General features: G+C 38.0%; 1 protein-coding gene across 3 annotated transcripts; it reads right to left on the reverse strand.

Annotated features, from left to right (window-relative positions):
* Nucleotides 1–3,497: 3,497 nt before the first annotated feature.
* Nucleotides 3,498–23,441, reverse strand: BCLAF1 (BCL2-associated transcription factor 1). Of its 3 annotated transcripts, none has more exons than XM_010149137.1 (13): nt 23,299–23,441; nt 22,200–22,273; nt 19,998–20,121; nt 18,225–19,130; nt 16,062–16,208; nt 15,763–15,932; nt 12,741–12,846; nt 11,738–11,822; nt 10,844–11,019; nt 9,514–9,694; nt 5,943–6,089; nt 4,016–4,225; nt 3,498–3,861 (listed from the first exon to the last, which is right to left on the reverse strand). In XM_010149137.1, exons 3-13 carry the CDS (start codon nt 20,099–20,101, stop codon nt 3,856–3,858), a joined length of 2,238 nt encoding a protein of 745 aa, XP_010147439.1. In that variant the 5' UTR covers nt 20,102–20,121; nt 22,200–22,273; nt 23,299–23,441; the 3' UTR covers nt 3,498–3,855. The 3 variants fall into 3 exon arrangements, with proteins under 3 accessions (XP_010147439.1, XP_010147437.1, XP_010147438.1); XM_010149135.1 differs by having other exon boundaries at nt 16,062–16,730; XM_010149136.1 differs by lacking the exon at nt 5,943–6,089 and having other exon boundaries at nt 16,062–16,730.
* Nucleotides 23,442–24,696: the final 1,255 nt, after the last annotated feature.

The raw sequence follows: 24,696 nt of genomic DNA on the forward strand, positions 1-24,696 counted from the left end.
GGAGGGCACGCGCCCACTGGGCCTGGGCTCCTGGGCCAGGCCCAGGCCCAGGGTCCTGCCGGACTCCCCCCACAGCCCCGGCTGAGCGCCAGCACCTCATCCATGGCAAAGCCCGACCGCTCAGGGGTTTCCATGGAGTGATGTCGGGGCCGGCTGCGTGGGGATGGGATGGATATTGCTGCCTGTAGTACTGAGCCGCTTCCACGTGCCAGAACGATGCGAGTTACTGCGCTCGTGAGGAAGGGAAAATTTCCATGTGGGCAATGGCAGAAAACAGCACTTGTCAACAGCAGCTGCTTGCTAGGGCAAGAGGACGTGGTTGAACTCATGGCTCTGTGTCACAGAGCTAAACCAGGTATTTTTGCTCCCCTGCGTAGAAAACTTCTAACTAGTTCAGAGAACTAAAAAGCAAGACAGCAGCAGAGTTTCAATACACAAAATATGCTCAAACCTGACCAAACTGAGCTCACGTCAGAATGAGACACCTGGCTTTAAGATGCCATACTTGATCTTAACAGGGGTTAGTTATTTTATTTAGTTATCAAGTGATTTAGTTATCAAGATTTCTGCTGTTTTGCTTAAGAAACTCTGAAATCTTCAAGAAAGCCAGACCGTGCTTCTACTGAGAGCAGAAACATGGGTATCTCTTTCCTCCAGCTGTACAGATGTAGCTGTCTGCTCTTACAGCGATGCTACTCATTATTTCGGGGAAGTCAGAGCATGCGAGATCCAATTCTGGACCAAGACGCTGCATGAGCACAGGATCTAGACTAAGAGTATAGCCACTGGATTTTTTTTCTTCCCTAGTGAAACACCTGTCTCATTTCTCTGAACTGCAGGCACCTTCAAACTTGCTAACCGCACCATGCGGAGATGCAGCAGATTCAGACACCACTGCGCTGCTGGCGAGCGATGAGTCAGGACGCATTACTGAACTCAAGATGTGGTTAAACGTTTTATACCAGTAAGAACGCTTGCATTTTCTTTTTCCTACAGTTCCATCAGTGAAGCTCTTCAGCTTCTAACACAAGAAACGCAAAACACACCGAGCTTCCATTCACAACACTCATACAGCTACTTAGTAGCACCTAACGATAACCTCAAAACAAGTTTCCCCCTTAACACGAGAGTGAAAATCCACTATTTGTGCTGAAGAACTAGCAAGTGCTGAGGCATTAGTATTAGATTTAAAAAAGCACTCAACTTCCATTTAGTTTCAGTTTCTTACAGATCTCTGATAGACTGCAGCGTGCATCTTCAGTGAGGTGTTTTGTTTCAAGCAGTTTAGGTAAATGGACTTAACAGCTCTCACCATGTCTTCTGCAATTAAGAAATGGTATTTTTAATAAACTACACTGAAATTAAGGAGAATGAGAAAAGGATTTTTATGATCTAACCTACAGATAGGTCTGCAAGATCAAATGCCATTACCATGCAATCTCTACCAGGATTCCTTGGACATTCAAAACTTACATCTGCCTCATCCTGCAGGAACTATCTTGCCTATGACACCCAGACCTCAACAATCCAGTTCCAGTTTGAGCTAGGTGATACAGACAATCTGTTCTACAATTATGATCATTCAAGTACATCCTGGTCCTGTTTGTGTCAGACTGATGTCAAATTTAACTTCACAAGGACAGACTTCAACACTGCCACCAAGTTTATTGTTTTGTTCCTTTTCTTTCTTGTTCTCATTTAATATACACAGTCTGTGTGAGCTCTGCTAGTTAAGTTCAAGGAATAATCAACTTTAAATTTCAAACAGCTGTAAAAACTTTTCGAATTTTTCAAAAGACACACTGGACATGTAAAAGCAGATATTGCAACAACGGTATAGTTTGCCTAAACTCCCCAAACATAGGGCAGGAATGACCCTTTAGTAACTACCACCAGAGGGCAAATATTAATCCTATTTCCCTTTTCTACACAGACGCTGGCAAACTACTGCAATCGGAAATAGTTCCTCAAATACAGTTAGGATCACTGACAGTACTATGTTTTTCTGCTTTCTACTGTTTAATGTGGATAGGGCAGATGGTAAACTACTCCCTATCAGTAAAGCCAGTAAGAGGGCATACATTATATATGCATTTAACAAAAACACCTCTACCAAAGCTTTTTCTTTGCTTTATTTTTTAAAAGACATCATATCATTCTAAAGGGCAAACGAGGAACAGTACTGCACTACTAACTCCATGTAACATGAAGGTTTAGTCTGTCTATAGCAGTCGGAGAAAGAAAACCTAAGTAGTCTCGTTGAATCCGAATGCCCTCGTTCTGGCAATCCAAGTATGTCGCTGTCATCCTTCACATTCTGCATAAGTGTTCCTATCACTAGACTATCTTGTGGGTTAGTTGTTTGTTTAAAAAAAACCAAACACACACAACTGTAGACTAGCTTGTGCACTGTGGCTTCAAAAGTACTAGAAGCACAACTTTAGAAGTCCATATTAAAAAAAGCACAACTAATTTCTCACACCTTTTGCTAACTTACACCACCAAGTTGTAACTTCAAATTTACACACTCTGTGAAGTGGAATACTAAACAAATGTACTTTCAGGCTACTGTAATGGAATTCACTTGATAAAAATGTTTAGTGTATCTGAAGGATCTTTACTGATGCAGGTTTAAGATATCTTGCTTTACTTATTCAGAGACTTCTGTGGAGTTTGGTTTGGTTTGTCTCTTCCCCCTCCCCCCGGCTCCAATTTAACTTAAGGCTGCAAATGTGAAACCTGGAAAGGCAAGTCCACATAACAAAATTAATGAGGCAGTTTCAATAAGCTGGAAGAAAATAGAAAAAAGAAGCTATGCTGGTAGTGCCATCAATTTCTTAACTGAAGTGTTCTGTTGATGATTAAGCTGTCAACAGAAAGCTGAAACTATAATCACTAGTGGCCCTGAAAATGTCACTTGTGCTTCATACTTTCTGGACAGCATGTTCTTCTTGCTGTGAGTTTAAACCCGAGGTTTATAAAACCTTAAAAATTGTACCAAGTTACCCTTGACAAGGGAAGCATCTTTTAATGACAATGCAAATGACACATGACTGAACCATTCTACACAAGCTACAGGGATTACGCTGGTTGTAGGTAGTTCTGCATGGAATACAGAGATGAGGGAGGTGCTCCAGTTTTCAGATCTGATTCAGTTTGTAGCAGTGCTGACTTTCTAAAACTCACATTCCAGAAGGGAAAACACTACACTTGAAACTCGAGTGTTTATACACACACGTATTTCTCATGCTACTCAAGCAGAGTGACAATTCACTCAAATTCTTGCTGCACTCCCTAGCACAGTGAAATAAAGAATCCAGGTTTGTGACTGACACTATGTAAACTTAGTTCTTGTATAACTAATCTATAATGAGCATTTTCCACAAGTGTGTGTACTTACACTATGACTGGGTAACTACCCTTAAATACATTTCTTGCAAAAAGGCAACAAAGAAGTAGTAAGTTTATAAAAAAATGCTGCTCCAATATTTCAGGTGTGCAGAGCTGTAAGTTTACTTCAGAATAAAATACAGACATAGGGAGAATCAAAACTTTTTAGAGTTGTACTTGACCATATATTTGGACAAAGCAGAATTACACTGCATATAACAAACAGTAAAATTTCTTAAAAGTTGTTACAAATATTTTACTTTCTAACGGTACGATCATTAACATAGTTTACTATATCAAGATTTTTTTCCTAAAGGCTTAAAACAAAAACAATCCCTCTAAACTACTTTCCAACAGTAAAATTTAAGTAAAATGCTTACATTCATTTGACAACAAAAAAACATATTAAAAATGTTGTGAGGGTGGTACAAGAACTGCTCTTTCAGCTATAACTTTCTTCTGGGGTTATTCCTGTGGAAAGAAAGAGAAGTCTTATTGTACAGTGTTAATAACCAAACACTGAGGCCTTTTAAAGCGATCCTCCACCCCCACCGCCAACTCCCCCCTCATTACTTGGTGCTGCAAGACATCAACTGTCTCATCTGCAATTCAATAAACTGATTACCTTTTCCTCTTTGCGTCTGTCCTTTTCTTCATTATTCTCAATCGTTTCTTCTTCATCTTCCACAATCCCATCCCCCTGGTATTTGTCATGTGTCCACTTCGGACTGCTACCTGACTTTTTGAAGTTAAAACGCCCTCTGCCACGCTGGAAAGTACCACGGCCTCTTCCTCTTTTGGCCCAATAATCCACACCATCGTCTCTGTCATCATGCTGTAGTAATACCAGACAAAGAATAAGGTTAGAACATCTCTTAAACGAACCCCTTAAATGTTGGTACTCTATAAATAATTTATACCATAAACAGAAAAAAACCCAAGCCCACAATTAAGATAACTTTTTAACAGTTCAGATCATGATCTACAGAACACATTACGAAGTACTTCCTTACAATTCATGATGTTATAACTAAAACCACAGCAATAAAATTGTTTTAAGAACCCTTACTAGCTGTGAGTCTACTCGCATGTCGGTGAGTAACAAACCAGTTATCTGTCACTTATCTTCAGTCAGAAAATAGTCACTAGTTTTGAGGAAAAAACCCCAATCTCTGATTTTAAAGGAAGAAGCTCTAGGAATGTGCTAGGACTTTTTTAATTATTATTTTAATTTAATGCAGAGATAGAGTTCTTTATACTTATTAAGGAAAGGTAACTGAAGGCAGTTTTCAGAAACCCTGCTTCACCTGCAGCATACCTGTACAATCAGGCACAGGAAGTTAAAGCTGTTTAAATCTGACATCAACAAATAGTTGAGTTTCCCTGGTTAATAAGCTTGAAGTTAGCTATCCTGCTACCAAACACAGCCTTACAGAGTTTCGTAACTCTTCTGAAAAATCATTCCATGCACTGCATGACTGCATTACAGACAATTATTTAATATAAAAACAGCTTTATATTTAGAGGAGTGAGGTACACTTGTGTCAACACCTACTTTTTTAACTTGTGATTTGGAAAGAAATCTGAACTATTAAACACATACCACAGCAATATAAAGCAGTTTATTAAATATTCTTATATAACTGTTAAAGGGTGGCGTTTTTAAGTTAAGAAACATTTTTAGGGATGAGAAAAAAAAAATTAACAGCTACAGTTAGCTGTTAAATGTTCTAGCTATTATAGAATTTCTTAATGAATAGATTATCACATCTCTGTCCAGGCTCACTGGTCAGGAAAGTTTAAGTATGTGTGGGGAGATGAAGGAGAACAATTTGTACAAACATCCAAGCAATAATTGCATTATTTCTCAGATTACCTACTAGTCTGTGACAAACTATAATGCTACAAGAGAAGGCCTCATCCTCACAACTTAACATTTTTCAATGGTGAAACAATATCCTTAGAAGTTTGCAATATTAAGGAAACCAACCAGAACAGAGGCTATGTCACTCAGTATACTACACTACTTACTGGGTGGCTACATCAAGTCCTCCTTTCTTTCATAATCCAGATGGGGAAAAGGCATCGAAACTACAGTGACTTTCTTCTGACTATCACACTACTCCCTAAGACCAGAAGGACTGCTAATGAGACAATCAGCCTACGTACATCCACAAATGCTGTCAGCTTTTCCTGATCTTCCACTTCTGCAGACTTCCAGACAAATCAAAGACAAAGCTCGAATGGCATACAGACACAAAGCCAGGAAAAACACAGCACAAGTCTTTTTGGTTTAAAATTTGGTTTTAATGATTTTAGTCTGAGTCTGCCTTCTTCCCCACTCACTGATGCAAGTTCTGGAGATAAATTCCATGTCAGGCCTCAGCTTTTGCAAGCCTGCTGCAGAAAGGCGCAAGAGAAGCAGACCCCCCCTGGCATTCTCACAGTTACATAACTGAAGTCCCTGTTCTCTACATGCATGCTACTTCTACACTTGTAGAAAATTTGAAAAAAAACAAAAGCATGCATAAGAGAGAGTTCTCCACACCCACCAAGAAGTATTTCTTGCTTTTTGGGGTATATTCAGGATCCCATTCCTCTTCCTTCGGTCTCTTCTGAAAAGTAGTATTTGAGTTGCTGGGACCAGTATTTGTTCCAGCAAAGACTCCTCTGGCTCTTCCTCTGCCCCTAATTCGAAACTGATTAACCAAAATGACATTTAATCCATTTATGTAAAACCACAAAGAAGAGTTCAAGTTCTCTATTACTGAAAAAGCTCTTTCTGTGCTTAATTACAGTATCTGCAAATGTAAAACCATTTCAAAATTCACATATTACCTTAAGTAATATATTCAAGTATTCACTCTGAAATAATAATTCTATTAAACTTAATTAAAACACATTTGAATTCTTGGCATAAGTTCACCCACAACCACCAAAAAGAAGTTTCCTTTGCTGGTAAACCAGTGTGTTGCAAGAAAAGGTCAGAAGCTTCTGAAGCTGCTCGCAGACAAACATAAAAACTAGAGTGAAAGAGGGAGAAGACTGTCGGGGGAAAAGAAAGGTCATTTATGGAATCAGTCTATGATTCTAGAATACATACAAACAACATACATTCTAGAATACATACAAACAACGCAGTTTTCGAATAAGTAACACTTTGTGTTACTCAAATATTTACAACTGAGATTCAGCATGTACTTTAGGCCAAATTAAGTTTCAAATTAGTCAATTCTTTACTCAGGAAAATCAACAATATGTACTGTGTGGAGTAGCAATGCTTGAAGGGAAAAATAAGCATCTTTTGCTAATTGCTAATGAATTAACAGGATTTTATAATGCTAGGTTGACAAGTCTCAAAGCAATATATGACTTAATTCAGAACACACTAAGAATATATACAGTTCCCTCAACATGTAACTTTGCAGCTTGTAGAAAGCATTAAACAAGAGTTTGTATCCTCCGTTCAAAAGAAGAAGAAAGGTCAGGTTGGGAAGACAGATCGCCAAAACCTTTGGTTCCTACAGAACACGATTTCCATACGCTGCCTAGTTAAACACAGAACTGGGACTTCAGACTAACTGTACAACAACGTAACTTGAAATGAATTTTATCTGTTAAAAATACCTATGTCCCATAAATACAGACTAAAAAAGATATTTACTGAATTGAAAGAGGAGTATTATGCACATGTAGTTCTACCAAGCTCCAATGCTTCTAATGCAAAAATTTACGCTGGCAGTTTTAACACTACTTTGAAATCAAACAGACTGAAAAACAACACAAGAGGCTTCCAAGAGCTATCCAAAACATTGTAGGCAAACAAGAAAAAAAAACCCAAACAAACAAATAAAAGTTTCTTGGAGAATAACTTGGAGAGTGACAGTCTGTCACCTGCAGAAAACTGTACATGCGAAAAAATACTACATGGTTTATTTCCAACAGCTTTGAAACCCTTTCAAAATTAGGGCACAACAATCACTATCACTGGAGGGAGGGGAAGGAGGATGTAGAGACAAAATGATGACAGGATTAAGAAAAAAAAACACACCCACACCACACAAAACCGACAACAAAACCCCCACTCAAAAAAACCCCACACGAGATCTGCATTTCCTGGTATTAGGTCCTATAATCAGACTCCCTTTAAGAAAAGTATCTAGAGTCTTCCTCAACACCGTATTAACCTGTCATCCTTCAGGCAGAGAAATATGGGACGTGTTATCTTTATGGGCTGGCTTACTGCAAAGACGATCACAAAAAGGACAGAGTACATTTCAATAGAAAGAGAAAGCTCCTTTTGATCAGAAGGGTTACACACAGTTCTTCAGAAGCAGGATACTAATGAGTGTCATTAAAAGATTCTACTTATCCCTGGTTTCTGCATTCCTACTTCAAAACTATTCATGCTGGTTATGTAAAAGAGGCCTAGAATTAAACATTATCGTCTCTCAGCAAGTATTAGTGAATAGTCATTGCTGATTTGACATGAAATGACAGCTTAGCTTCAGTTAAAGCCTCCCCCATCCAGCAAGCTACGCTCTCCCAGCATATCAAGGCTTCTGGCTCTGGGGAGGATTCACAACCAAAACATTCTATGTACTCCAAAAGCAAAGCAGTATTTACTAGAATGCAGGCACTATCAGCATGAATTATAAAGACATTCCTACACTAGCCAGTCTGTGCGTTTCAATACTGTCCAAGCTGTATCCTGAAAGAGAAGAAATGAGTCAACAGGTTGGCCTGTTCAGACAGGTGACTGTGTGTGTCGTTAGGGAACACTAACCAGTTATTATTGCACAGTCACAACTGGCAGTCACCAGCAGTTAAATCTGAGGTCTATTAAATTCCCAATTCATATCTATTTCATGTAAAGTGGCATCTCTGTCACATTATGTACCATCTGGTTTCATAAAGCAGTATGGCTTCCACCAACGACAAGTTTTCTTTAGCTGATTCTTTAAGGAGAGGGAGCTTTAAGCTCTGCTTATAACTCAGTGTCCCTAGCTTATACAGCTACAAATTGTGCTGCTGCTGTCACGTTCGATGCCTACACCATCCAAGGGTTTATACCTTTGTGACACAGAGATGTTCCTTAGTATAATTAAATTAAAAAATTAACAAGAGAGGAGGAAGTGATGCATTTTTGTGTTAGAAATGTTGACCTTTGAACTACTACAAACAATTCAATGTACATTTATACCAAACAATGCCTTTTAGCCTTTTGTCTTAATTGCAGGCTACATGAAAGAATTACTGTGAAAGTATGAAATTTCTCCTACCCATTATGTAGGCCTATTTGACATTTTCTCCCCACCCAAACATGGAACTTGTCTTTTTTCTCATTTTGTTTTGGGCTTTTTGTTTCGTTTTGGTTGGTTGGTTTGGGGTTTTTTTTAAGCGTTCTGTATCTTTTCAAGGCCTCCTTCATTGATTCCTAGTCTTTCCTAATGCTTCTAAATTCTGCAATTAAATATCAATAATTAAAACACGGGATTAAGGCTTAAAATTTTTCGGAAGACTATAGTGGTCAGTGTGTCACTTTCCAAATCACAATGCTAAAACACATTCCAGAGCTAATTTAATGATCCTTCATGCTCACTGGGGCTAGTCCAGGCCAAAGAAACACTGAAAAATAACAAGTATACCATCTCCTCTCCTCAATACACAGCTGTTTCAAGGTTGATCTATACTTCTAGTTCTGTGCCATTCTCTATTTAAAAAGTTGCAGGCCTCACATAAAAAGGAGGGCAAAAAACAAAGTAACAGGAAAAACCAGAAGCTGCAGGGAGTTAGGAGCTAACAGATCACAAAATTTAATCTTTACAGAAAGGTCATCTTTCCAATTCTGTTAGGAAACAGCATAATTACAAAAGAGGAAGGAGTAAGGAAAAAGTAATTTTTCCCACCCTTATGCTAGGTTCCCTAATGGCGTGCTAATGCATATTTACACACCAGTTTGTTGGGAGAAAAAAAAAATCAGGTTTGGTATTTCACATAAAAGAATTCAAGAATCACTGCTATGAAAGAAGGCATTAATGACTGCAACACTTCCTCACTTGTTATACTGTTGCTCTTGGTGAAGTGTTCATAATTTGGGGGAAGAATAAAAGAGAAACTTACAAAGGTGCCTCTTGGCCTGTTGACTCCTGCAAAACCAGAGTATTCTTTCTGTTCGTGATGGGGTTTGAACTCTTCGTCTCTTTCTTTCTTGCAATCCTTTTCTTCTCGAGAACTGGATGAGGAAGAAGATGGGGAGGAAGATGGGGAGGACCGAGCACGGTCTTGATCTCTTTTTTGTTTACTGAAAAATAGAAAGATACACTGTGTGCTGTTTTAAAGGTACCGGACAGTCTGTAACATGCTATGCTAAAAGGGTTTCTTTATATTTTATGAAAAACTATCCCCCTTCTGGTTATAAAGTCACATATGTGTTACATATTTCAGATGTCAAGGTGAAGTATAGTTCCACTTTTCAGCCTCCTCTTACACATTTAAAACATTACACATTACTAAATGTATATTATCACTAGTGAGTTGGAAAGCAGCAGTCTGCAAACTGCAAATACAGTTTTTTTCTGGGTTTTGATGCCATGACGACATTCTGTTACTTTTAAGATCTGCCTTTCTTCTGAGTCAGAAGAACAGAAAACAAAGGGAAGGAAACCCCCAAGGCCAAAAGTTTTACAACAACTTTACATAGTTCAGTTTGCACACTATTGAGAAGATATGGCGTGGGCTTCCCTAAGTAGATGGCTGTATAGAATTAGCCAGTGGAGGCTAACGTGGATACCAAAGTCAGAAAGTAAATGGCAAACAGGAAGCATAAGTAGTAATTCATTGTATGTCCAGTACAAAGCAGGGGAAAAAAATTTCCTACAGCAAGACTTTTAGTAACCCCATAGTGGTATTAATTTGACCCGATTTACATTCTATTCAAATGAAGGTCATACTGAAGTAACTCTTACCACTGCTACAATGTATCCACAGAGATATGCTAACATTTTTCTCTTAAACAGCCCACTGGCTTTCGGTAAAAATAAACACTCCCCTTCTCACCCATGTTAAAACTTAAGTATCAGTAAGATTCTCATACTCTGGGTGTTATGAGTTGAAAAAGTGCGGAATCAAGCATAACGAACCAAAGTTCTTACACAAATTGTTTATAGAAAAGTACTGCATTGAAGTCCAACCTCCTGATGTAGCCTGGATAATAGGACAGATTAATTTGTCATTTTTTTTTTCAGTGTTAGCTTGCTATTCCAAAGTTTTTGTCCACATCCACCATAAGCCGTGTAAAAGACAGATAATACATATTTGCTGTAAAACAAATAATTTTAATTGTTTAAATTTAAATGTTCCATGACACATTGAAAATTGAAAGCAATTAAGCTTACAATTACAAAAGGCTAATTAGAAGCTAAAAACCCATATAGGGACTTCAAATATTTACCTGTCATCTTTGTAGGATTTGTAATCCTTGTAATCTTTTGGAGTTTTCTCCTGCTTTCTTGACCCACTGGATTCCCTGGAACCCTTTGAGTCTCCTCGCTCTTTACTTCGCTCTTTTCTACGTCGGTCAATGTCATGCCGAAGATCAGCAGAATCACACCTTAATTTTTTATCTCCCTGTAAACAAATACATATTTTGGAACAAAATTTTGAAATAAAACATCCAGAAGAGAATCAGAGTGAAAAAAGACAAGTTGGGGATCAATTTTCCAAAAAGCAAGATAGAATTTACCGATTTTTCAAGACACTCTTCAGCACACAAATTGACTTTTTAACTGAACACCCTTCACATGCAATGGCTAGATCTAAAAAAGAACAGCTAAGAATTTCAGTCACCAACAAGCGTTCCCATCAAGCCAATGGAATATCTATTTGTTGATACAGACAGACTGTAAGAAATGGCTTGGGAGGATGTTGAAGTATTCATTTCTTCTGGTGAATTTTTAACAGAGTACAAGCATCTCTGCAATTCAACCACACTATACACTGACCACCTCAGTACTTCTCCCCTGCCCCCCCATTCTTTGTCCTCGGGCAGCTTAGTGCCTGCCACAAAAGCGGTCAAGGAGCATCCAAGAAGAAAGGAAAGGTGGGAGAAGACTTGACCTTATATGCCACATAATCACACCAGCAAAAACATGCCAGAAATTGGCTTTTCGGTAACTTGTTTTACTCAAAGGAAAAAAAAAGTTCTAAATGCAAGTACTCCACGTACGATAAATGCATATTATTTTTTATATTTTTATACACTAACACAAAGTTGAAGTTCAGATTTAAAGGAAAACACAATGAATTAAGGTTAGAAATACAGACAGCACATTTACTTGGAACCTACTTTTTGACCTTCTTCTTTGAGGACTCTCTCTTCACCTGCTAAACGGGTATGCTTCCTCAGGGTACTGGGAGAGATGTCAATCCTCCTAAACATAAAATAAAAGCAGTGTCTTGCCGTATGTGTACATGACTGTTAATGGTCTCAGACCTTTCTGCTCAACAAAAAACTGAGAAAACAAGGCATCTTTGCAGCAGAACAGACTTTTTGCATATTAAGCCCCACCATCAGAATACAGAAACAGACTAAAAATTAAAAGCCCTGGTTGTGTTCTAGATGAAGTATGCTAAAAGCACAAATACAGAAAATAGGCAGTTCAATTTTTCACTTTTTAAGTACAGATTTGAGGATATAAAAAAATGTTTAATGGAGTTGTTTCAAAAGATCAGTATACATAGTCAGTTGAAAAACCAGCCCCGCCCCACCCAAGAAATCATCAACACTATGACAGCTTGCTGTAAAGTCAAAAGCACTTCACTTACAAGGTGATTACTGGATATGGGGATAATATACCCTCACATGCAACGCAAATATAGTGCACATGATCAGAAACTACATCTGCATGCCTACCTTCTTACCTTTCAGGCTCTCAGATTTTTCAAACAACTGCTGTAAATTAACACACACGAAAACTAAAGTAGTATGAGATGGAACATTTCATACTGAAGAATAAAGATGCGTGTACAGGGCTTCTTTTCATCTTCAAGATATATGCCCCTCAATATCTGAGCACTGCATGTGGGAAAAGTAAATATATCCCAAATGAAATACAGAGGTAGGGAAGACATCTGCTACAAAACCACAGATGAAGCCAGACTTGGCTCAGATGAGTTCTCTTTTACAGAAGCGGATTTTGGTAGAGTTGTGTGGCATTTTGCATTTACACAGAAACTGACAAATTGCTCCATACTGATTAAAAAGAAAAAAGTATTTTGGGTTCTCAAAAGAATTACTAGCAGACATTACTTGAAACACAAAGCATCCACATACGCAGTTAAACATCTACCTATGTATTTCTGGGCTCTTTTGCCGGGTGCAGTGTTCTTCGGTAGCTTTTTGATACGCAGTGAACCTCTCATTTAGGGTCATTCCAGCTGACTTGAAGTATTGCTCTGTTGGTTACAATAGAAAGAAAAAACAACACTGTTTCATTAGTTTAATTCAACGCACAGGTACTTTTACTCCTGACAGAAAGGCAAATAGCAGGCAAAAAGTCTTTTCAATAAATCTATCAGGACAAGCAAATGTGGTGTTTTCCCTATTTTTACACATTCTGTAACCCAAACAAAGTAACAGTGCACAGCATCACTGCAAGTCTATTTATAACTATGACATGACTGTATTACATCTAATTCAAGCATCATTTTGCTGACTGGACTGGCTCATTTTCAATGCCATTTTCCTCTAATGAAAGAGAAAGAAGCAACTTCTTAACAGCTATTTTCTACTTCACCCATAAGAGAAAACGAAGTTACTTTGCATCCTGAATACTCACAGTAAGTACATTTTACTATTCATCTCATCTTTAAAATAAGAGTTAATTCAGTGAAAACACTTAAGTAACGTATGCTTCAATAACTACGTGAATGACCTAACAAGTCATTTCTTAAAGAAATACAATTTCTTGATTTGAAGTTGTGATGATAAACAATCCAATCCAATTAACACACCTATATGTAAATAAATTCATTTAAGCATCTGGCATCTTGGCAAACTTGACAACTTCTCTGACAAATTTTCTCTTTCTTTCAGAGACAGTTAAATTAGCAACAGCAAAACTCAGTTTTTAAACCAGCTCAACAAATGTGTTTAAATGTAATATAGAAATACATAAAGTCATGAGCTATGAAATGTTACATATGAAGCAAGCTATCTGCTTAACAGGTCAACATACATCTGTATCAACTTACCGCCCGGCATCCAGTATTTGTCTCATAACCAACCATTAAAACTTGAAACGGCCACTACAAGGGTAGTGCCTCAATCATAATTCCATCAAACACAGGAATTTGAGCTAGCAACTCTGTTTTTATGCCATTTTTGCCAGGAAGACAGAAGGTTCAACTTTGCCTGTTTGGCATCTGTATCTTTCAACAGCTATTTTACTTTTGTAACATGGATTTTGCCATTTCAAAACACATTCCAGGACCTAGTTACAATGAAAAAGAAAACATCACTGGGCATTTTCAGCTCTGCATTAATAAAGAGCTGTTCAGACTGGTCGCATCACACCAATAATGAACACAACTTCAATTTGTCAAAAGAGTTACTAAAATCTGATCACAGACCCAATAAATTTGAAACATAAAGATAGGTTCCGCTTTCAAAAACAACCATAACTGTACATACATTCCAGTAACTTGACCAGATAGGCCATTAAGCTGTTGTATTTACCAGGTATTTGTTTAACACACCAAAGTTTACAGAAAAAGAGTCTATTCTGTGATCAACGTGTGAGAGTTTCAGGAATATTATTTCACCTACAGCCTACATATGTACCACATAAGCAAAGACTTACAGAAACCCTCATTGGATCAAGCCTTAATCCCTTTACATATCAAGAAAATAGATACTTTCAAAACAAATTGATATATTCTAAATAGATGTCTCAATAAGATTTTTCTTTTAATCTAATACATTAACATAATCAATTACTGTTGACTGTTACTTTCTTCTTTATAAGTAGTTAGAAATGCAGGAAATAATTTGGCCTTAGTAATCAGAATTTTGCCAACAAAATGCAACTTTTAACAGAACCTCAGCACACACCAAATCATTGCAATTTTAGAAGCTAAATCATCTAAAAAACAACGCTTAGACAGATACGTTGAAACTGGTCACCTAATTAAGCATTTCTACATTCCCCCGTTGCATGACGATACAGCAAAATTATTTTCACCAGCAATTCTTCCAGATTATCTCAGTGCATTAAACACAACAACAAGACAACAGCCCAGTGAAATTAAGTAAATGCTATAGAAAAAAAAGGCATTTAAAAGAACTCGCCAGATATCCTTACTGGATTTTAAGAAATTGCCTATTTTTCCATCAGAAAACTTTGACAGGATATGTGACCTAAGTGAAATACATCTACTTGGATGGTCTGAGTTTGGGTGGGGTTTTTTGTTTGATTTTATGGGGAGGTTGGTTATTTGTGAGTTTTTGGGTGTTTATAGTAAGCAACTGCTACTACTGTTAAACCAGAAAATAATTAGTCTCCCATTCATTTAATGAAGGTTTAATTTAGCCACTGCCAAGTTCCTGTAAGTGAAATTCCTGGCTCTAGCACTACAGTACTGTCAAATAAGACTAAAATGAACACAGTGTATTTTAGTATCATCATTTAAAGCAAAAATTTTTCTTCAATCTTATTGAGACCAAAAAATCCCTCCCTGGAGGGATTTAAGAGACATGTACATATAGTGCTTAGGGACATGGTTTAGTGGTGGGTTTGGCAGTGCCAGGTTAGCGGCTGGACTTGATGATCTTAAAGGTCTTTTCCAACCACAAAGATTCTATGATTTAAAAAGAAGTAAAACCCTTCCAATAAGAAACTGGAAATGAGCTCTAGGGTCCTCCAAAAGGAATGCCACTGTATTTACAGTGCAAAAGATACCTGTCAACCCACACTGCACCACTTAATATAAAACTGTATGTTAGAGCCATTAAAATAAAACTAAGCAAGAAAAGATTAACCAATGTAGCATGTTTAAACTACACTGCAAAGCTGAAAATCTATGTTCTACCTAGGCTCAAAAATTTATCCAGAAGTACAGTGTAACTGCTGTTATGCTCTACATTGCTTGGGGTTTTTTTGGGGGGTGGGGGAGTTTGGTTTGGCTTTGTTTTTTTCTTTTTAAATGCTAGCTTCCATGGCTATTACTTTTCTAATTATTTTTACATGTCTCAAAAGGAAGAAAGTCTGATTAAATCAGTATTAAAAGAGGGCTGAAATCATCCTGTACTAGATACAGCAAACAGGCTTAAATTGTTGGGAGTGTATTCGGTAGAATGAACTGAATACATACCTTTGACATGATGAACCAACGACACAATGTGCTGAATAAATGACTCTGACGTGCTTTTGCTGGCCTGTGGCAACTTAATGTGGTCAAAGATGGATCGGAACTCTTGCTCCTTCTTGACGGAATGGACAAGTGTGCTAGCAAGCAGCCTGTCTTTAGTCAAGGAAGCAGGTCTAAAATGCACCAACAAATAAGAAAAAGAAAAAAAAAAAGAGACACACAAAAAGAAACCACTGGTTTAAATAAAGATGAATGATGCTGCAGTCAGGTGGAGAATTATACTGTAAAGTGGAATAATTTACCTATTGGAATCATCAAGAGGTACCGGTGCCATTTTGAGTTTAACTTCAGGACGATGGGAGTCACTGGCTATCATTTTGATCCTAAGTGGACTCTCCTCTCTGAAGGTGGATTTTTCTCTCGCATCCAGATTCTTGTGTAGAGGGGGACTGTAATCAAAGAGTTCTTTGAGCTTTTCAGACTTTACCTGCTCAGGTGATTGAGTTTCTTTCTTCATTAGTCTCTCAGAACTCTTGTCTTCTTCCTTGTGCTTATCTTTTGTTGCACTAGGCCTTTCCACTACATAGCCAGTCTCTTTAAGCTTATAACTTTTCTCATCTCTAAATCCATCGCTCTCTCTATTGCCCTTGATTGATATTTTAGATTTGTATTTGGTTCCTTCCTCCTCAGCATTCCGGTGAGATGCAGTAGGAAAATTTTTACCCTGATCTGCCAGGACAGACTTTCTGAACTGTCTGTAATCCTCTGTCTCCTCTGTGTCCTCCCCTTCAGAGTCATTAAACTTTTCTTTCCCAGTCTCTTTATCAACAAAAAAATCTAAAGTTTCCTGTTCCTCCCATTCCCTTTCTCCCTCTGTCCTCCCTTTTTCTGATCCTCTCTCCTTCTGGGCCTCCTTCTCCCTGGTATTACCCCTATCAAGCAGGAATACTCTAGACTCTTCATCTGTGTACCTGTGGATAGCAAAGAAGAGACTGGTAACTCTGGATTGCATTCATTCCAGTTCACTTGCATTCCTCTTTCGTGTCAATCCCACAGCAAGAAGAAGAAAATGCATTCCTCTGAGCAATTCAACTTCAGCATGCAAAGGCTTTGCACATCGTTACCACTGAACCCACTGTCATTTATGTACTACTGGAGGCATCTAAAGAACATAATGCCTTTCTATAAATCACCTAGAAATTCTCTGCTTGAGTTTATAGAAAAGCTAGTGGTTTGTTCTTTCTTCATCGGTACCCTGTTGCACACTCTTACACCAGTCATTTTTTCCCCATCACACAAAATTTGGTAATTCAGACTGCAACTCGGTTTTGTACCTCTTTTAGTGAAAAAGCTGAAGGAGTACCATAAAAAAAAAAAGAGTGAATTATTTTCAAGATTTTGAACATTTCTAAGAGAATTCCAAAATCTGACACAGATTTTGGTATAGATGATATCCTCTATACCGTGTACAAGCAGGGAACCTTTAGAAGGCAGCTCTCCTAAACAAGGAAACACACTTACCAAGTCATTATTTCAGCCACTGCCTTATCTATACACTATTTCCACACAGGTCTTAGTATGTTCACCAACTCAAATACATCTAACCCAGGGGAAGTAATATTTTTCATCTTTAAGCAGTGTATTTTTACACAATAAATCACTGGACAATTTACTTTAAAAGCCTACAACCAAACCTATGTAGCATAGTCAGAGCTTTGCTCTATAGTTCATTTTACGAGAAATCCATTGAAGTACCAGTCAAATTAGAAAGGAACAGTCTAGTAACAGTAAGATTTTTTACAACTTTTAAAGGTTACTACCATATCATATACTATCATATTTTAAGAGCAAATTTAAGAAGTTTATGTTAACTGGAGATATGCATCAAACTAAACCTGTTGTCCTTCACATCAACAGAATTATGTTCCGAGAATACCAAGACCTACCCTCTTTCATAGGTAATGCAAGTCAAGGCATGAAAGTGGTCATACTGCACCACACAATTAGCAATGGATGCTGTTTATGTTAACAGAGAAATCCCTGTACAACATCTGCATTTTTAGACTTCCAGAAGATTTGCATTTCAAATTACATGAAGCATTAAAATTTTAAAATACTTGAACAGAATTCACTATCAAACAACCAAGTCTGATGCACTATTTCAACTGAGATGTTTTTTTAACAGTAAACAGAGTGTAAGAAGATACACTGTAAAAGGAAAGCACAAACCAATTTTTCCTCAAGGCTACGTGTCTCTATCTCCACTAGCCAACAGCGAAGAACTTGAAGCATCTTAGGAAGAAGAGATGTCTATTTCAAGCTCAATTCCAACCAGACTAGAATCAGTACTATTTACTCCATCGTATTCTACATTGCGTTTTCCAAGGCACAGTGATGACCACGTCAGAACTCTTTAACAGACAGTATTTTAAGAGGAAACATTACGCTGATAGCTGAAGTCTTACCTTTTAATAAACTTTCCACCTTTTGCAGTTTCCTGTTCGCCACCCTCAGCATAAAATGACCGCACTCGAGCCTCCTCACGGGGAGCACTCTGGGATGGGATTGTCTTTGCAGGGCTTCTCCTCGAAGGGATATGATGCAATGGGCTATTCTGAGAAGGACTATAACGGCTAGAACCATTTCCAAGAGAACCAGAGCCAGACCTCTCAGGACTATGCTGAATGGAATGGGAATGTTGAGGTGTGTCCTTTGCTGAGTGGGCTGTGCTAAGCAAAGGGGCATCAGAGCAAGATGAACTCTGACTAGGTGGGGTGGCAATAGAAGGACTATGGGGTGACCTTGGACTGTTATCATACGCTGAAAGGCCAGGCCAAATGTCGCCAGAAGCTGCTGATGATTTGTTAAAATCGTCAAGAGACTCTGATGGGTCATGTTCAAATGTATCTTTCTGTTCATCTTGTGACTTATTTTTCAAAGGGCTATCTTGCAAAGGAGCCCCTTCAGTTTTCTTTGCCTGCTTTTCCAGAGACGCACGTCTTTTGGAAGAGACAGGTGATTTGCTGTATGGGGATGAAGAACGAGATGAAGAGGACCTCGGGGACCTGGAAGATCTGTAAGATCGACGAGATCTGCTCCGGGACCTCTGGGAAGACACAGACCTTCGTTTTGGACTTCTGGAACGTGAACGGCCACGCCTAGGGCTTCGGGAGTGTCTTCGGTTCCAGACAGGCCTATAACCTCCACGATGGTATCTACCACCTCCTCCTTGATAATACCCTCTACCTCTTCCTCTGTAACCATAGGGACGTCTCATTCCTCTATTATTTCTGTAATCTCTGCGATAATCTCTAGAATAAACACGATCCCTGCTGCGAGATCGCGAGTATGTTCTTGACCGAGACCTAGAACTAAAATTAAAAAGCAAACATTAACATTTGACAATTAAAACCACAGTGCCTTGACACTAAAAGCTAGATTTCTCAAATGCAGTCAGAATGGTAAAGGAAGTAGACTAACAGTCTTAATTCCTACTGTCCATCTTTGTTCATGACTTCTGCCCCAAAGGATTATTATGAACATGTCTGCACTCCTAGGGACTCTGAAACTTAGACTTCAGCATCACATGATTAAGACATTACCAGCCTCAGTGCCCTACCCTACCACGTTATTAGAGATTATCACCACTCTGGAGCACAGTATTCATTTCCTCAGCCACCAAGGTTCACAGCCTGGTACATGAAGTTACATGACCCCCAGTTTAATATGCCAGCCTGTGGACAGCAGCTGAAGAGCCAGTAAACATGCAATTCAGCCACCTTTTTTATAGGAGATGGTGATGTCCACTACTAAGAAAGAGGAGGAAAAGGCTGGAGGTAACTGAGAAGACAAGATACAACCTTAAGGCCTGAAGCCTTAAGTTACTCCAGATCTGAAAAGCTGCATGAGAAATACAGAACAGACCACAGGGAAAAGAGACTGGGACAAAGAAAACATCATGTGAAGGGGGAGGGGACGATCAAACAAGCCACAAACCATAAAGAACCATTAGAATTCTGAAATTAGGAAATTATCTTGAGATACAGAAAAGGAGAAAAACAGCCAAGTATTAAACAATCAAAGTAGCACCAATTACGTTCAAAGCAGAATTTACCAACTGCCTAAAATGCAGTAAGATCCCAAGTTCACTATTAACAGACCATCATGCAAGTAAAAATATTTCCAGACAAAAACTAATACACCTTACCAACTTCTAATGCAGTAAGGCATCAATTTACCTGTATCGCTTTTTTCTAGAATGTGATCTTGATCTTGACCTAGAGCTGGACTGAGATCTGGACTTTGATCTTGAAGAATGTGATCTAGAGTTAGATCGACCCATTTTTCCCAGTAGACACACTCCTTCACAAAAGAAAAAACAGTGAGGGGAAGGGAAAGAAAAGGGAAGCAACTATTTAGAGTCCATGGAAATCATACGTGAACAAAAATTTTAAATACTACAATGAAAACATTAGGAAAAGGTATAGCATTTCCAGAAGAGAAGAAATTTGAAGATGATGTCTGTATATTTATTCGTAAGTGAAAAGCTCAACCACATCCTGAAGAATTTAATGCAGCTACAGTGTATGCAGTTTGTTTGAAAAGATGAAGTATAACAGTAGAAGGTTTCCCAGATTTAACTGCAAAACTGATCACGTAGAGGGAAAGAAGAAACAAGAAAAACCTTTCTGCAAATTAAGACAAAAAATTATGATTCTGGAAAATTACACAGTTTAATATATTTTAAACAAAGTTCTTGCTGCTTGTGTGAGTTTCCTTACATTTCCAACGTACCAATCCTTCTCTAGAAGGACTTCATAGTCACCTATAACGACGTACCTTTTACGCAAGCAAAGGAAAGGCCCCGAAGTATTGTGTCCAGCAGTTGTTGGTTTGAGCCAGGGGTATTATTTCTCTTAACCACACACACTAAAGCTAATCACTCTGATCCGATTTTCCACCGGTCAATATGCCCACCCTGCATCTCTTGAGGTTAACTTTGCTTTTTAAAACTACATGTAAAATGCATGGCCAACTTAAAGATTTTAACAACTAGTTAAATAATATGGCTTGCAACAGAATTCAACATTTTTCAGCTCAAATTACACTTTAAAAACCACAATTTATTATAAAGCAGAGAGTCCTAACTGAAGATAAACTCGTAATAAACTATCATTTCTTCTTATGTACAGTTGTAATAAATATTTAGAAGTAATTAGTGCTAAGCATAAAAAATAAACACACCATTTCCTTTTCATTTCTGATCATTGGCTAAAAATCCCCAATTTAATTAAAAAAAAAACTTGAACCCGTTACCATTTTCTTTGGAAATCGCCCAGCTTACAAAAAAAAAAGTCACATTAGACAACCTGAACATAAACTGTGAACAAGTAACTACACATTTTTAGGCCTTTGTATGCTCAGTATTTATCATCATCGTTTAATAATAATTAAAACAAAAATGGAAAAAAACCCATTTAGGTTCTGTACTGCAAATAAGCATGAAAACTTAGAATTATTGTATTGAAATTACAGGCTCAACAAAACAAGCACTTTCTGTCACAAGATACTTTATATAAGCTTTCTTGTTACCTGGGTGACATTTCAATTATGTAAAGACAGATAAACAGCATCAGAACTTAATTTAAATTTAAGAAAATTTCAGACATCTTAGACACATATAAACAAACCTAGAAGAAAAAAGAAGACCAACCTTTCCTCTGTCAACTGGTACCTCCTGCCCCATATGACCTTCCCCACCACAGTAGCACAAAGAGTTTGCAAGGCTCCAAAGAGATGTAACCTCATCTGAAACTAACCCGCCAAAAAAATAATTTTAACCTAAACCAGCTTTCCATCCCACAGAAAAAAGTATTTACCTTGGAGAAGAAGGATGTGTTGAATGCTGTCTTTTACTGGCTCCTACCATTAAAAAGCAAATTTATGTAACCTATACTGAGGAGATGGTTTCTCATTCATTGTGTTCAATTAAACACACAGAAAATTGCTTATAAACTCTTACGCTCATCTATTACAGGCAACATAAAATCAGAGGTTTTAAACTGTTGTAAGGCATGAAGCATACCAATTTTCCAGGAGTGACAGAAAAATAAAACCTAGGGTTTTTTTCTATTACCAGTGATTTTCAGACCAAATTTCAGATGCACAATTAAGTTTATAATACAATCCAATCTCAGCTTTAAAGGAGGTCTGGTTTATTCTCCCTGTAGTCAACAGTAACATTTATACATTTGCATTCTATGAGCAGTGTATACACAGTTGTTGTACAATAGTTGATCTTTACAAAACAGATGCTGATTTTGTAAAGCTTTACATATTTTAGTTTCTTAGAGCAAGTACATATTTTTGGAAAACAAAATCAATTCTCGTTTTAAATAGCTGGGTTCAATCAGAACATTTCAAAATAAAATTAATCTTACCTCAAACCGTTAGTTGGTGCCAATGAAGCAATTATTTCAGAACTCTCTATTTGTGCTTTCAGCAATATTGATCCCTACAGAACAGAAGAAGAGGCTGTCAAAAGACATGAACTTTTACTAAAGGGGAGTTAATACCTTTTGCTTAAATGGGTTCAAGCATTAATCTGTTTCTCGTGAGAAGGCAACACATAAGAAATGGCAAACTTACTCTTGGACTCACTGAAGCTGCTATGTTAAGATTGGAGCAGCTCAAGAGCTAGCCACTGCTAAGGGGCAAACCCTACTCCCCTTCTATACGTGATCACTCCTCCCTGAGCCTTGCTTACAGGGCCATATAACACATTATTCTCACCTTCACAGCAGCCCTGACACCCTTCACATCCTTCAGCGAGCAGGGTCTTCATACCCAGAAATCACTTTCATACAGCTAGCTTACCAAACTGGCTTAATGAAGGGCCAAACAAGTGCCAGAGCTGGATTATGGGGGGAAGAACAGCACACAGACAGGAGGAGGGGGCAAAAAGGGGAGTGGCAAACTGTTAGACCAGTTTGAACTCTGACAGACGCTTTGCACTTAACTGGAGCTACCTTTTTTTTGGGGGGAGGGAAACACGACACCACCATGAAATGACGACTTAAAACAACAGTGAAAGATTTATCTTTAGGTTTCTCTGCAACATGCTACACCCTCCTGTTTAAAATGCATAAATATATGAGTTTACTTCAATAATCAACAACTCTTTCAAAATTAAGCTCTTTTACAGGTATACAGAAACAAAGCATAATTGTAATAATGAAACCAGACTCAAAAGTACGAGTTTTTCACTGGCCTCAGCTTTTAATTACCTCAAAGACTTAAGACTATGTATACATTTGTAGTCTGACTCAAGCAGCTTGGAACTTTGTCCCAGTTCAACATGGATGGGATGGATCTCCCAGAAATCCTGCACCTCAAAAATTTATTCATTAAATCCCAAGACAAAAGACATCCATTGCTCCTAAATGACACTTGTCTACTGATGTTTTCAATGTTTTCTTCATCTAAAAGAAGAAACACAGCACTTGTGTCCATAAACACTGCTTTCAGAAGTCCACTTACCATTCACTAGTAGTGACCAAGATACTTCCAATTTCTACAAAATATATGCTTTAATAAGATTAAGTTTTTACTTCTCATCAGCAGCAAGCATGAGTCTCTGAAGGAGCACAGTAGTGTATCGGACCATTTCAGACCTTGTCTAGACAAAAGGCGAGATGGTATTAGCTAGCGAAGGTTAGAGGCAGGCATTCAGAAGTCTAGCACAGAACAAGCAATACAAACTCCAGCTAAATGGTTGAAGTTCACTCTGAGGTTTTAAATCAATACTTAAATCATCTCTACTTCTGAGTTTTAAAACCAATCTATTGGTGTTAGCTGAAATTCAAAATCCTAATTTAGGCAAGTTCTTAGATCCTGGGGATATAGACCAAAGCAGTTATTTCACCTTTAAAACCCCTAAGCAGAAGACAGGATCCTAAATTACTCTAGCTCAAACCATGGCAGGCAGTTCCACACACTTTTAGGAATCTTTTCTAGCAAATGGCAAAAGTAAGAAACAGCCACACTTTCTTTACACAGCCATTGGATATATCACGTCCAACCCTGGCAGCTAAACGATTTGCTACCCTTCTCCCTTTTTTTTTTTTTTTAAAGAATAAGAGTGTGACTATAACATTTTAGAGTTTTTAATAGAAAACCTTAAACACTGAATAAACCCCCCCAGCTATTTGCAGCTTTTGTTCCCATTTAACTGTAATAGGTAAAAGCTTGACACGCAAAACCCCTTTTCCAAACAATTCTTATACTTCGGAACAGAAGTGAAAAGGCTACATAGCTTTTTTTTTTTTTTAAATAAAGGTTTGCCTGTGTAAATATTCTCAATATGCAAGAATATAAAATTTGATTGACGTCTATTAAATCTAATTTAGGGAAGACTAGTTGTAGGTACAGAAGTATATAGGAAAACAGCTCCTCTGTAACAATAAGGTTCTACATGCTTCACACTTGTGCAGATAAAGTACACATTCCTCTGAAAGCATGAGAGCTACAAAACACTGTTTCACAGAATCAAATCACGCACAGCCTCCTCCGGTAGACTCTCGTGCTCATTGGCAGTCTGCACTGGCTGCACCATGTCAAGTGAGGGCACAAGTGGTAAAGGGCAATGAAAGAGAGGAGCTAAGCATATGTTGCTACACAACATCAATCACTGAATCAAAAGACTAGTTGTCCCGCACGAAGCTTATCTCTGGCCTAGTCTCAGAAGAGACCCAGAGTCTACCAAAGGTGTGTGACACAAGATGTCACCCCTAACACCCAGCATTTTTAAGGGAGGATCATAACTGCCAGGAATATGGGCTATGCCTGAAACACCAGGGCTGTAATACACGTTCTTTGCAACTCAAGCTTCTTTTTACCTTGCTTTCTGCCCTCAATATGAGAAGAGATGCTTGTCTC

This window comes from Eurypyga helias, unplaced genomic scaffold (genome assembly GCF_000690775.1).
Source record: "Eurypyga helias isolate BGI_N326 unplaced genomic scaffold, ASM69077v1 Scaffold42513, whole genome shotgun sequence".
NCBI lineage: Eukaryota > Metazoa > Chordata > Aves > Eurypygiformes > Eurypygidae > Eurypyga > Eurypyga helias.

What these genes read in the sequence shown, in the direction of transcription:
- BCLAF1 (XM_010149135.1), bottom strand. Translation starts at nt 20,101, where the DNA reads ATGGGTCGATCTAACTCTAGATCACATTCTTCAAGATCAAAGTCCAGA. An exon ending in AAGAGCCCAGAAATACATAG is followed by an intron (nt 11,823 to 12,740) that starts GTAGATGTTTAA and finishes TTTTATGTTTAG; the next exon opens with GAGGATTGACATCTCTCCCA. An exon ending in ACAGGCCAAGAGGCACCTTT is followed by an intron (nt 6,090 to 9,513) that starts GTAAGTTTCTCT and finishes TTGGTTAATCAG; the next exon opens with TTTCGAATTAGGGGCAGAGG.